This window comes from Panthera onca, chromosome A1 (genome assembly GCF_046562875.1).
Source record: "Panthera onca isolate mPanOnc1 chromosome A1, mPanOnc1 haplotype 2, whole genome shotgun sequence".
NCBI lineage: Eukaryota > Metazoa > Chordata > Mammalia > Carnivora > Felidae > Panthera > Panthera onca.
Window position 1 is genome coordinate 129,975,128 of NC_138339.1, and position 14,222 is coordinate 129,989,349.

At 45.8% G+C, this 14,222-nt stretch overlaps 1 protein-coding gene across 1 annotated transcript in view; it reads right to left on the reverse strand.

Annotated features, from left to right (window-relative positions):
* LOC132681576 (uncharacterized) overlaps window positions 1–14,222 on the reverse strand; it is a 67,324-nt gene that overhangs the window by 42,739 nt on the left and 10,363 nt on the right. Inside the window, exon 3 of the mRNA XM_078432485.2 lies at window positions 10,032–10,126. Within this exon, the coding sequence (XP_078288611.2) occupies window positions 10,032–10,126 (95 nt within the window). The remainder of the gene's footprint in view (window positions 1–10,031; window positions 10,127–14,222) is intronic.

A 14,222-nucleotide genomic window follows, 5' to 3' on the forward strand; every position in this document is an offset into this window, starting at 1 on the left:
AATATTGATTAATTTTAGACTTTGGTCTCTCTCCCTCTCACTCTCTTTCTGGCTACCTTTTTTATTTACTGCTTACTTCCTGGTTTTCAACAGGTTGAGATGAGTTCCAAGTAATCAAGTGCGGTTATCTATACTGGAGGGTTTTGAGAGAGTAATGAGTGTGTAAAAAAGATTACCAGGGACTCTGGGGGCTGGAAATGAGAGAGGGAAACAAAAGAAGGGGAGAAGGTAAGAGGCAAGGAGGAGAGAAAGCGTATGTTCCCTATCAGGCTGGAATAAACACAGCATTATTTTACTTTATGATCATACTATGCATTTATTGGGATGTGATAACAGTCTTGGCAATTTTACAGCCTATTGAGACTCACCAGAGAGCCTAGTGAGACTTGCAAAGAAGGTCTTCCTGCCCTAAACACAAACTTTTGTTCCTACTTCTAGATTAATAGATTTTATCTCAGGGCTCCCTTCCCTCTAAAAAACCAGCAGTCAGATGTGTTCACGTGGAGGGTTCAGGTGATTCTTCTATTCTGATTTGGGAAATGGCTGCTCCGAGTGAGTTCGTCCTCCCATGGACGGCTCCCGGTGGGAAGGGAGGCCCGAGATTGGTCTGAGCTCGTGAACCTCAGCAGTCCTTTTCTCAAGACTTTGCCCGGCACTCACTTGGCCCCCTGGGAACCTCTTAACTCCACAAGCCACTCTCAGATGTCTGGTGCAGGCTCTGGAGCATAGTCTTCTCACATCTGCCTCGCCTCCCCTCCCCTGCGAACCTACACACAGGTCGCTGTGCCTGGAACACACGCGTTCTCTTCTTTGCCTGGCTAACCTCATCCCCCTCCACGACCCCTCAGGTGTCATCTCACCCAGGGAGCCTCACAGATAGTGTCTCCTCCCCTCAAGGCCCACAGGGATTGGGAAGCCCCTCCTTGGTTCTCTCCTCCACAGCACTTCCCACACAGCCTTGGTTTCCTGGCCTTAACTGTCACAACAGATTCAACACCCTTGAGAAGGGATGCTGGCAGGTCCATTTTACTTTCACCATGTCCAGTAGAGTGCATGGCACACAGAGGACACTCAGTAAAGGTTTCCTGAATGGATGTTTAGGGCATGATTCAGAAAATAAGAAATGTTACAAATCCCAGAGCATCAAGTTAACTAAGCTGTGTGTTCTAGAACATCCTTCCTCTCCTACTGGCACCCTGGCTCTCCTGCCCCAACAGCTATCAGGACAGGTAATCTTGTGACTATTCACCTCCTCCAAACTCCCTCTTCTTTTTCAGGTATTCTCTTGAACACCACTTCCTCAGAGGCCATCCCTGACCACCCAGTGCAACATAGCTACTTGGTCACTTGGTTACATATTAGTGTACTTTGCTACACACCACTTAATCCTACTGTTAACATTTTATTTATGTGTTTAATTACCTCCTATCTTCACCACTAGAGTAAGCAAGCTCCGTTTGATCAGGGATAGGTGTTCACGGTTTTAAGCCCAGCATCTAGCACAGTGTGTGCCACACAGCGAAGTGTTCATTACATATTTGTTAAGTGAATGCATGCTACTGTTACTGTGTTCTGATTTAATTCTACGCGTGTCTTCTATCTTTGCTGTTGGATCAGATACTCCAGAGAAACTTAGAAGGGCCTCCTTTATGGTATTGGAAGTGGGGAGGGGGAGCTCAGGTCCCTTCCCAGGCCAAGATGGGGTATGCTGCCTGCCTAGAGCTTCCACGTGGCCAGATGCTGAGGGTTCTCAGCCCAGTGTCTGCAGGTCCCAGATGCTGGAAATGCTCCTCTGGCTTTCTGTGAGAGCAGCTCCAGCTGCCCACGGCCCAGACGTACAGAGGAATGTGTCCAAGGCTCCTAGCTGGCCTGGCAGCTGGGTAGCAGGAAGCAGGCACAATGGCCACAGCACTGCAGATAGATGTCTTCCTTTCCACGTATGGCCACCCCCAGAGTGCACATCACTGTGTGGCTAGCTGCAGAAACTGGCCCTGCTTCATGGTGGCTGGGCAGTGTGGCTCTCTGGCTCTGCTGTAGAGCAGGGCTAGCTTTGAGAAGCTGGTGCCCTGCTCCCGCCCCTCCTATTCCTGCAGAAATTGCTCTGCCAGCTCAGTGGTGGGCCAGGCTTGGAGTCTCTCACCTGCCCCTGGGCCTTCCTTGAAGCCCTCTAGTTTACTGGAAATCATAAACTGTTAGAGACAGCCTTTATCACACCCTGAACAGTGCACTCTTAATATTTAACGCCAGAGGCTGAAACAACCAGGGACGCTGGCCTCCTGGTTACTCCCAGTGACTGATATTTGCACCTGGTAATTGAGGTCAGATTTGCTTCTCTTAAGTCACATGATTTGCCTCAAGGCAGGAAGGTGTCGGGGGCCACTTGTTGCAAAGGGCCCAGGAGGTGATTATAGAAGCTGCAAAGGTTGTGCTTCTCAGGGAGCCAGACCTGGGAGCATGGAGCTGAGCTGGCAGCTGGTATATGACCCATGTGGGGCCTAAACCCCAACATTTCACTGAGAGCAAGCTTAGGATACCTTCTTCCCTCTAAAACACCTGCTGTATGGAGCCACTTTAAATCCTTCCTGGAATTGGGTGGGGCATTAATTAATTAACTAAAAAACTAATTAGATAGGTTGAATAGGCCACCTGGAAGATTCTGGTCACTTAAGGGTCTCCAAATCACAGTATAGGCCCCACCCTATCCAGACACCTAATCTTGCTCCAGGCTTTGCTTGACCTCAGGTATTTATCTCCTGGTTGTCATGGAAGCTGCTCAGATAAACAGAAACACAGCCAACCCGGCCCCTCTGCCAGCCTTGGATCCTTCTGAGAGCAGTGGAGCTCCCTGGTGGCCACTGGTGGCCCTGCCCGCTGGGCTGGAAGCAGCACTACACCAACTCACACGTGAGGTCTCTTTCACACGGTCTCCTGAGGCACACAGTGGATGCTCAATAAGTGCTCATTGCATGAAGGCACACCCGGGGGGTATGTTAGTTCTCAGGCCTCAAGGTCCCTAAAAAACCCCTCAGTGGCTGCTGTGGTCGGAGCTGATCCACCCACCCCAGTCACGTCAGGGACCGCAGGCCAGGCTGGATACAGCCACTCAGCTCCTCAAGCCATCCAGTTGGCCCACAGGCCACCTCTCTGCTCTAGAGCCCAGTAGACACAAACCTGTGGGGAAGGAGCCAGCTGTGGTCTGGTGACTCAGTTGGAGGGAAGGCGGAGATGATGTCTGGTTACACCAGCACTGGATGCCACATACCACAGACACAGCGGCAGAAGGCCCCACCATCCACATACCAGTGGAACGTCACCCTTGCTGTCTGTGCCCAACCCAGGACTGAGCACACTCTCAAAGTGAGTCCCTAACTACTCCTGAGGATGTATGGATAGCCTTAAGGGGACACTGCAAGAGGACTGAGGATGAAGCCACTGTCCCTACAGACCCTAAAATGGCTTCCGGAACAGGATCTGCAGCATCCTCAGAAAAGCTTCTAAGGTCAGGCAGATGTTCACCTCTGTGGCACACAGCTTCGTCCAGAGAGAGGGCTGGGGAACAGACCAGACTACGTGATCTCTCGAGGCCACCAAAGTCAACCACTGCCCTGTTTAAGGGAGGCAGGCAGGGGCTGAGTGCGGGCTCTGGCGTTGGGCCTGGGAAGCTGGGGTCTGCTGTACAAAAGCAGTGTAGCCTTGGGCATCATTCAACCTCTGTCTCTTCATTTGGTTGTTACATGAATTAAAGAAGATAATATAAGTAAAACTTTATTAGAGTAAACCCTCAATACATTTTAGCTATATAGTTATTTTTTTCATTCAAAAACACCAAACTAAACAGAGAAGAAACTGTGAAAGATGACATGGCATTACACAGCAGCAGGAACCGAATGATCCCCCCCAGATAACAGAAATGACTGCACATAACAATACAGCAAAGAGAGGTTTAAGCTCCTCGGCTCATTTTAAGCTCCTGAGTCATGGCAAATGCACAGCCTCTGCGAGGCTGAGCCACACGTGAAAGCTGTTTCCACCCACATATTAGTGGAGCCCAGTGATGTGCTTAATAACAATAAGAATGATAAAAATAGCCACAACAGGCCATGCACATGCACGTTTGCATATGTTACTTTATTTCATACTGCATATGCATGAGGTAGGTATTCTCATTCCCATTTTACAGATATAGAAACTGAGAACTAAAGGGGCTAAATAACTTTCCAAGCATGCCCCACCCATCCACCCCTGCACGCAGAGAAGCAGAGCTGGGATTCAAATCCAGGCCTGACTGTGGACTTCTCCACTGCACTATCCCATCTGAAGCAAAATTCCAAGTGCTATCCACTTCCTGGGAAAACCCATCTGGGCAGTTCTTAACTCTCCCTTACCAGCGGTAAGGGCACCCCACTGTGTACCTAAGACCAATGGGAACAGTCCTCTGACCACAGGGTGACCAGGGAAGCTGCAAGGGACATCTGCTGCCCCTGCCCCAATGGCAAATGTCAGGTTTCTTTTTCCAAAGGGTTTTAAGGAGACTCCTCCCATACCCAGTTCCCAGGCTTAAGCCTGAGAGTCGTCCTACAGCAGTAAGGGCCCAGCTCTGCTCAAGGATGGAGAATTCTAGAACACCCAGCTGCCATCTGCATGCCTAGCCCAGCACCCACCCCAGGCCAGGCTTGGTCCCTGTGAAGCCCCAGGGGGGTCCGCAGGATCTGGCCAGCACCAGGCAAGGGTGGAGCAGAGGAGTACTGGAATCACACCGCCCCCAGGCCCACTATGCCTCTCAGAAAACAAAGAAGGAGGCCCCCAATCCTCTGCTCCCACAGGTGCCCGGGATTGAGAATCTTGTGTGTTGAGGAAGCCTTGCCCTCCAATCCCCGATAAAAGCCAAAACCAGCTACCAGAGGATTAGCCTCAGACGCAATTATCCATGTGTATTAACATTTTCTCTTGAAGACCAAAATGAATCTCAAGGCCAGAGCACTGGCCTGGGACCCCATAAGCCCTGGCTCCTACTTCCAGCTTTGCCTCTCTCTACATGACCTTAAGCAAGTCACTTAACCTCCCAGGTCTAAGGCTTTCCTTCCTGTTAAATGGAAATAATTACAGACAGTCATCATTGTAACCATCATTCCCTGAGGTTTTTCTCTGAGCCAGGCCCTGTGCCAGGAGCATCGTCACCTCTATCCCCGGAGTGCCCTCTAAGGTAGGTACTGTTTTCATTCCCGTTTTCAGACAAGGAAATTTTGGAGGAACCAGGGTCCACTGTTAGTATAGGTAGACGTGGGTCTCAGTATCATGTCTGTATATCTACTGTGACATAAAGAATTAATTCATAAAGATCAAGGACAGAAGTAAAAGTGTTTTGAAAGAAAAAAAAAAAAGAGGAGGGGTGCGCTGCATAATAGAAATACAAATTGCAACCCCCTGGACATGATTTAAGGGATATTCCTAATCCATTTAAGAACCTTCTGTGAGATCTGTCTACAGAATCAGAGACCTCTAAGATGAGGAAAACCCTCAATAACTCATTTTTTTCCTTTCTCTCTCCCGTTGGACAGGAATGCTCTGCCTACTCAAATTCCATAGGTGAGACCAGAAGGATCAAGCAAAGGCAACCCAGGGACTCAGGTTGTTTTGTGTGTTGCCTTAAGGCAGCTCAGGACATCTTAGGTACTTAACTATTTGTTGCATAGTCTGTGAAGGAGTGAGCAAAGGAATGAATGGAAAACTTCAGTACAGACGGAGTCCTCTTGTTCTCCTGCCTGCGCTAAAGGATCAGGGCAGTGACAAGAGTCGACTTGTGCTGTGGCTGCAGCTGTGCTGACACCCTGCCCAGATCACAATCAGCCCTGCGGCTCCCATTTTGGAGGAAAGGCTTGCCCAGGGACCTGTAGCTCCAAAACTCCTCAGGCACTCTCTGCAGCTCTTGGAACGTGCCTGGACTGTTGCTGTGCAGACTATGGAGGCCTGGCTGGGTGCCTGCCCCTGCTTTCCCAGGGCTTCATAAAGGCTGGGAAGTGACTTACCCCAAATCCCCCATCTCCCCCTTATCGGTTCAGCCCAGGGAGTGACGCTGACAAACAAATGCAGTCATGTATAGACTCCCAGGGTCACACAAGGGTGGAGCTGGCTGAAGCCTTGGTGATCTGAAGATTCAGGCCAGTGCACGCATATATATATATCTACCCTGGGCTCTGGGGGATCCAACCTCCACTAGCCATGTGACCTTGGAGAGTTATTTGAAAAGAAAATATTTGAAAAGCCCTGGTTTCCTCAGGTGTAAAATGGAAATAAAAGTCTCTCCTTTAAACAGTAAGCTTGTGTTCCTGTTCAAAAGTCTTTACTTCCTATTCTTTTTTTTTTTAAATACTTTTTTAAGTAATCTCTATACCCAACGTGGGGCTCAAACTCACAACTGCAAGATCAAGAGTTGCATGCTCCACTGACTCAGCCAAGCAGGCGCCCCCTTACTTCGTATTCTTTAGGGTTATTAAAGTCAAACTGCTTGGCTTGATAGTCAAATCCTACCATCACCCAAATCTTGTCAACTACCCTACTCATCATCACGCCTCCCAACTCCAGTTTGCTGTCATGTCTGTATGCCTACGACTATTACCCACTTTCTTTCTCCCATTTGAGTTTACTAAAGTCTCAGGGGCAGGCCTCACAAAGCCTTCCCTCACTTGGGCTTCTCTGGCCATTCACAATTGGGCACTCAGAGGTGTTAGTACTGTATGTCAACAGGTAGGAATAAAGCTTTGACTCTCAAACCAGAAGGTGGGATCCTTGAGGGCTACCATCTCTTATGATATCTCTCCTGTCATGCATTGAATGATACCTAAAAATTCCTGTTGACTCACCTGAAGTCAGAATTCAGTTAAAACACCCCCAAAGGAAGGAAAATAGAGATAAAGAAAGAAATTGGAGGCAAACTCAAATCACTCCTATTTCTGCAGGTATGGTTGGTGTGAAAAGAAAAACAATGCTCTCTAACTTCAACGAGACATGAGAAGTAGAGGAACTCCCTAAAAACAATGCATAGAATAAATCACAAAGACTAGCCTCACTTAGAGATTTCAGGAAGGAAAACACAGTTAAACTGAAAACTGTTAAGTCCTGTTTAAAAAAAACAAAACAAAACAAACATAATAACAAAAAACAGCCCGGAAATGTTTTTTAGTACTGCATCTATCAAAGTCCCTTAGGGGCTTGATTTGTCTTTTAGTACATTCTTCCTAACACCTGCTTTTACTAAAAACCAACAGCTCAACACCAGAGCTTTGTGAGTCAGAAGCAGAGTGAAACTGGACACAGAGGTTCTCAGCTGTGAAGCACGTCACCCAGTTAACAAGCAATAACCATACTAAGTATTACCAGTCACTGCCCTGCAGCCATGAGGGCGGGCCAGGGGAAGCTGGGCCGAAGGCAGATGGGTGTCACACATCACCCCAGATTCTCCTCCCACCTCGTTCCTCTCTCTGGTCCCGGCTTCCACTTCAACCACCCAGCAGCCAAACACACCCAGAAAAAAATCCTTGTACCACCCTCCACCCAGACTAATTCCACATCATTTCAAGTGAGACCTCAGGACCAATACATATTTCTTTCCTAATTTTTTTAAAGTTTATTTATTTATTTTGAGGGGGGGGGACGATGAGGAGGGACAGAGAGAGAGGGAGAGAGAGAATAGCAAGGAGGCTTCATGCCATCAGTGCAGAGCCTGATGAAGGGCTTGAACCCATGAACCATGAGATCATGATCTGAGTTGACATAAAGAGTCGATACTTAACCAACTGAGCCACCCAGGCACCCCAGCCTATTTAAAAAAAAAAAAAAAATAGTAAAACATAGAACTTAGAAAACTCAAGTGATATGGAGAATTAGATCTAGACACCTTTTGATTTTAGCCTTGTGTTATATAGTTAATCTCTCTGAATGGAAATCTACATCTACACAAAAAAATTGTCCCTTTAAGTTACAAACAACATCAACATAGTTCTATTCCTCTCTTAAATCTTTAAAAACTGGAATTGCTCATTACAACTTACAGTCATAAAACTTACAACTTAACAATCATGGCCCCCACAAAAACCCACACTCCAAAATATTCATAGTGTTATAACAGCCAAAACTCAAATCAACCCAAATGTCCATCAAATGATGAATGAGAGCCCAAAGGCAGTATATCTACACAATGGAATATTACTTGGCAATGAAAAGGAATGGAGCACTGACACATGCTGTGACATGGTGTGAAGTGAAAGAAGCCAGATGCAGAAGATCACAGGTGGTGTGGCTCTATTTCTATAATGTCCAGTATAGGATGTCTAGAAACAGAAAGTAGATGAGTGGCTGCCAGTGGCGTGGGGAAATCGGGAGAGTGGAGGTGGGTGACAATTTAGGGGTACACTTTCTTTTGGGGTAATGAAAATGTTATAAAATTGACTCTGGTGATGGATGCATAACTGTGAATATATTAAAAGCCATTCAATCATATATTTTTTTTGTTTATTTTTGAGAGAGAGAGAGAGAGAGAGAGAGGGAGAGCACATGAGTGGGGGAGGGTCAGAGAGAGAGGGAGACAGAGGATCCGAGGCAGGCTCTGTCCTGACAGCAAAGAGCCCAATGAGGGGCTTGAACTCATGAGATCACGACCTGAGCTGAAGTCAGATGCTTAACTGACGGAGCCACCCAGGCGCCCCTCAATCATACATTTTAAATGGATGAATTGTATGGTGTGAGAACTATAGCTCAGTAAAGCTGTTTAAAAAAAAAAAAAAAAAAAGTACAAGGAAAAAATATCTCACACAGGCTAGTGACTGTTGCTTGTGAAAGTGATTGGTGTCAATCTACTAATTTGAAACATCCACAGTGAATGTGTCCTCGAGGCTCTTTGTGCTGAGGGACTAGAGAAGTGCCCCAAAGTAGCACTCAGGAAGATGCCCCCGGGACAAAGAACAGCTCTTCTTCCACTGGCCACAGTTTTAACTGCAGCATTTTAGAATGCTCTGATTATCAGGAGGCACTTATGGGTGGTCTGGCTTATAACATAACTGACATGGGCGACACTTCAGCTGTGGGTTGTACCAGTCATCAGAGGTAAGCTGAGACAGGGTCACACTCAGGGCGCTCAGGGTCGTCACCGTGTGCACCCTTAGATGGGTCACCAGACCTTCTGCACACAGAGGAAGACTCTTCCCACTTGTCTGATTTATGGAGGTTCCAGACCCTTCAAATGAACCATAAAGCTACCTTGCGCCAAGTACACAAGGATATGCATAAGGCAAATAGTAACAAAGGCAAATTTTGCTAGTGTGTCAATAATTCAGGTTAAAAGAAATAAAGAAAAATAGGATTATGTGAAGTTAGGATGTAGATTTAAGAGAGTGAGGTTATTTAGGGACTCTAATTTTGTTTTCCATTACTTCTACTTTGTTCCTTTTTCTGGTCTACAAGCACAAATATGATTCATCCTCTACCCATAGGTGGCCAGCCTCATTTTCTGATAAGAGGCAAGAGTGACAGAGACCTTGGGCTGCACACCCTGGCTTGCCACATATCACCTTTGTACATAATTTAATCTCTGGGCCCTGGTTCTGCATTTGTAACAAAGGAATAATATTTGCTATTTGACCAGGGTTTTGTGGGGGCCAAATGAGATATAAACCGCATAGCAGTACCTGACACACAGAGTCTTGGGGCAAAGCAGGCAGAGGGTAGGATGAAGGACAGGGATCATCAAGCTCCTTGCAAAGAAGGACTAGTGACACTGAAGGAAACTGTCACAGAATCCCTGTCACACACGGCCCTAAAGGGGTTGCAAGTCAGGAAAGAACAGCATCAAACCAAGCAGGTGCTGAAAATCAGGAAGTCTCTCCTAGATCTCATCACAATGCCAAGAAGCAGCACAATGGCCTTAGCCTTCTGGACAGAAAGTACTCTTATTCCCAAATAGGAAACTTAGAATTATTATCTGTGGAGGGCGAATGGGGTCGAAACAGAACATCAACAATCCTCGCACAACTGCTCACATTGCGGGTTGCAGAGGGGAGTCCATTTTCTTGTCTCCCTGCTGTCCAGCCTCAGGGCTGCTTGCGGTGCAGACAAGTCCAGGGCGTGCTGCCATCTGCAGGCAAAACAAGAAAAAGCACAAGTCATGAACCAAATCATCCATCTGAAGTGCCTACCAACTGCCCTCCCCCACTCCCACCCCTGGCCTGTCCACAGGCAGCTGCAACAGCTGGGTCCACCCAGGTGCAGGAGCCAGGAGAACCCACTCAGTTCAGTTTGTGATCCCACCACAGAGTCACGACATAGTAAGAACTGTAAATTGTAAACTATCAAGGACTCAAGCATTTCTTAATAGCAACAACAAGCAAACTTACACAGAGCTCACCAAGTACCGGACACTGCTCCAAATGATTTACATTTAGTAACTCATTTAATCCTCACAAAAATGTTTTAGGGGCGCCTGGGTGGCTCAGTCCATTAAGTGTGTGACTCTTGATTTCAGTTCCAGTCATGATCTCACAGTTCGTGGGATCGAGCCCCAAGTTTGGCTCTGCACTGACAGCAGGGAACCTGCTCTCTCTCCCTTTCTCTGCCCCTCCCCTGTTCACACAAATGCTCACTCTCTCTCAGAATAAACTTTTTAAAAAATTGAATATCTTAAAGGTCTCTGCTGCTTTGCCTGATTAGTAAGTTATCATTGAATAATTAAAACGAAGAACTTGATAATGGCCAATTTCAAAGAGGGGTCAGCTATGAAAACTTTGAGAGAAGATCTGAGCATCCTGCATATCATGCATCCCTCATTTATCAAGCACCTGTTATGGACCAGACACTGCTCTAGGACCTGGAATGAACCCAAAAGACAAAGTCCCTTCTAACGTGGGCTTCCATTCTGGTGGAGGGATATGACAAGAGAAGGAGCAATAAACGCTGTGCAGAAGCAGCAGCAGGGTAAGGGAACAGAGGGTGATGACAAAACCATTGATATGCATTCACTTATTCATTTATCCCCATGTACTTATTAACCATCTACCATAAGCAGGACATTGTGCTGGGATCCAACAAAGGGCAAAACCCACACATGGTCCTTGCCTGTATGGAGTACTTACTCACATAGGAGAAGCATATATTAATCAAATGATCACTGAAATAAATGCAAAGGTATAACGACCTGTGGTTAAGTGTGACAGCAGAAAGGCACAAGCCACTATGAGAGCATCCTAAAGAGGCCTGATCTTGTCTGAAGCCTTGGGAAGACCTGCAATGGAGTGTAGGGTAAAAAACACGTGCAAAGGCTGGAACACAGACAGCAAGCCAGAGGCTGGGTAGGGAGAGAGGATGTATGGGGAGGCAGCCCTTGTATGGCACCCCCAGCCCTGAGAGGCTTGCATCCTCTGAGGACTGGAGCACCACGTGAGAATTTTAGGCAGAGGAGTAATGTGATTGGATGTGTGTGTGTTTTTAAAATGCTGTACTACGTGGTAGGCTGAATAATGGCCCTTCCAAAGATGTTGATGTCTGAATCCCTGCAAGTAGTGAATATATCCCCTAACATGGAGAAAGGCAGAATGTGATAAATTAAGGATCTTGAGATGGGAAGATGATCTTGGATTATGCAGGTAGGCCCAATGTAATCACAGGTGTCCTTACAAGAGGGAGGCAGATGGAGATGTGACTATAGAAGAGGAGCATCAGAGCAGTACAACCTGAGAAAGACTTGTTGGTTCGAAAGATGGAAGAAGGAGCCATGAGCCAAGGAATGCAGGAAGCCTCAAAAAGCTGGAAGAGGCAACTAAATGATTTTCCTCCAGAGCCTCCAAAAGGAACACAGCCCTGATGAAACTTTGATTTTAGGACTTTGACCTTCAGACTTTGTGGTAATCTGTTATAGCAGCCACAAGAGACTAACACACATTGGCTTCTGTGACAAAATAGTCAAGAGGTAATGAGAAGTAGGGACCAGTTGGAGGTCACTGTGTTATCCAGGCAAGAGATGTGACAATTTGAATCACAGCAGTGGTGGCATTGGGGGTGGAGAGGAGTTGAGGGACCCTAGGAAAGGGGGAGTTGGCCAGTCAAAGGTCTTGCTACAACCTGGCAGATGTCACTGGAATGCTGCAATAGGCCTTCTTGAGGCTCAGGACCAGGCTGTCTGGCCCTGGCCAGGGCCCAGAATCCTTTGTAGAAAGAGGAAGCCTGCACCAAGACAGTGAGACCACTCTCAGAAAGAGACATCATCTAGTCTCTCAATAGGGACCTGCTGACCCCATTCCCACAAAAGAATCCAAGAGTTTCGAGAAAAAAGTTCTGCAGTTTGCTGGGAATTTCTACTAGGCAAAAGGTAGAAATTGTTTCTGCCAAGCATTAGACCTTGCAGTGAACATATTTTTCTTCCCAACAGAGGTTTTGTAAACCTAGCAAGGAGACATTCAAATTTAAACATACGTATCTCCAACCCAGCTTGATGTGGGGCTCGATTCCACAACCCTGGGATCATGACCTGAGCCGAAATCAAGATCAAACACTCAATCAACTGAGCCACCTGACCGCCCTGGTTTCCAATTTTCTGATAGCAGAAGTCTCACTGAGAGGAACAGCTTCCTATATAAGAACATTCCATTTAAAATCTGTATCTGGGGACGCCTGGGTGGTTCAGTCGGTTGAGCATCCGACTTCGGCTCAGGTCATGATCTCACAGTTCCTGAGTTCGAGCCCTGCATCGGGCTCTGTGCTGACAGCTCAGAGCCTGGAGCCTGCTTCCGATTCTGTGTCTCCCTCTCTCTCTGCCCCTCCCCTGCTCATGCTCTGTCTCTCTGTCTCAAAAATAAATAAAACATTAAAAAAATTTTTTTAATCTGTATCTGAAGCTCTGATTATTCTTTAGTGTCATGTTTTGCACGTTTTAGTCATCCATACATCACCATAACTATTTCACCAAAATTAAATACCATATGTACTATACTTAATATTTCTCTTTAAATTAATTAATTCCTGCCCTTAAATAATAAATGAATCTTAAAAGCAAACTTTATTTACTACTATAAATGGAAAACCAGCATCTTATGTCATAAAGGAAGGCAATCTTACAGACAAACACAATGGAAAACAAAAAACCGTTGTGAAAATATAGTTAAGATATTGCTATCCTTTTGCTCATTCTTTGATATCAAAAGGGAGATTGGGAAAGTTTAGAGAGGTGTTAAAGACATAGCGGCACCAAACTGACAGCTTTCTCCCTCCCTTGATCAGAACACTGAAAAGGAATTGACAGGGAATGAATAACTTTCTCAATATGCGAATCCTGTGAGACGACGCCACATATGTGTTCCACCTGGAATTACCCTGCACCACCTGACATCACCTCTCATAGGAACATGTCTTAGAATATAGTTCTAGAAGTAGAATTATTGCAATAAAAGATGTCGACACTTTAAGAAGCTTTTGATAGGGGCACCTGGCTGGCTCAGTCGAAGGAGCAAGTGACTCTTGATCTCGGGGTTGTGAGTTTGAACCACATGTTGGATGTAGAGATTACTTAAAGATAAAATCTCTAAAAAATTACAATAAAAAAAAGCTTTTGATAAACACCATCCAGATTAGTTTCACCACAGTTTTAATGTAAGAGTGCCCACTTGGCTCCAACTTCAAATAGTTAAGTATTATAAACACAAATGTTAAAACGTTAAGCGTTATAGTGTAAGATATTCACCAGCTGAATTTTCAAAGTGATTTTCATATTCCTCTAGCCAGTCTCTGACCCTGGGGCAAGACGATTACATGAACCTTCAGTTAGTGGTAAGTTTACACAAACTGATATTGCTCTTGGTTTAACCAAGCTAAAGTAAACTAAGTAAAACATGAGGAAGTGACTAGCATTTGCAAATACTTCAGAATGTTTTTGTGCCAGCAAAGGTCAAATGAGGCTCAGAATAGCATGGATTCCAAAGTAGACTTTTGAGAAATAAGGAAGCCAGAGAAGCATTACTCATGAGACACCAATCACTATAAATAATTCAGAAAGTCAATGAAAACTCTAAAAGAAACATATGTGTGAGCCTTCCTATCCTAATGTGATAGGGCCACTGCACAAATGCAGTTTAATGCACTTGTACAGATGAATGCAATTGTTAACAAAAGATTTCTAAAATAGAAAAAGAAAAGTGTATTCTGAAGTATGAAGAATTAATAACAACAGGAAGCTTCCAGATTAT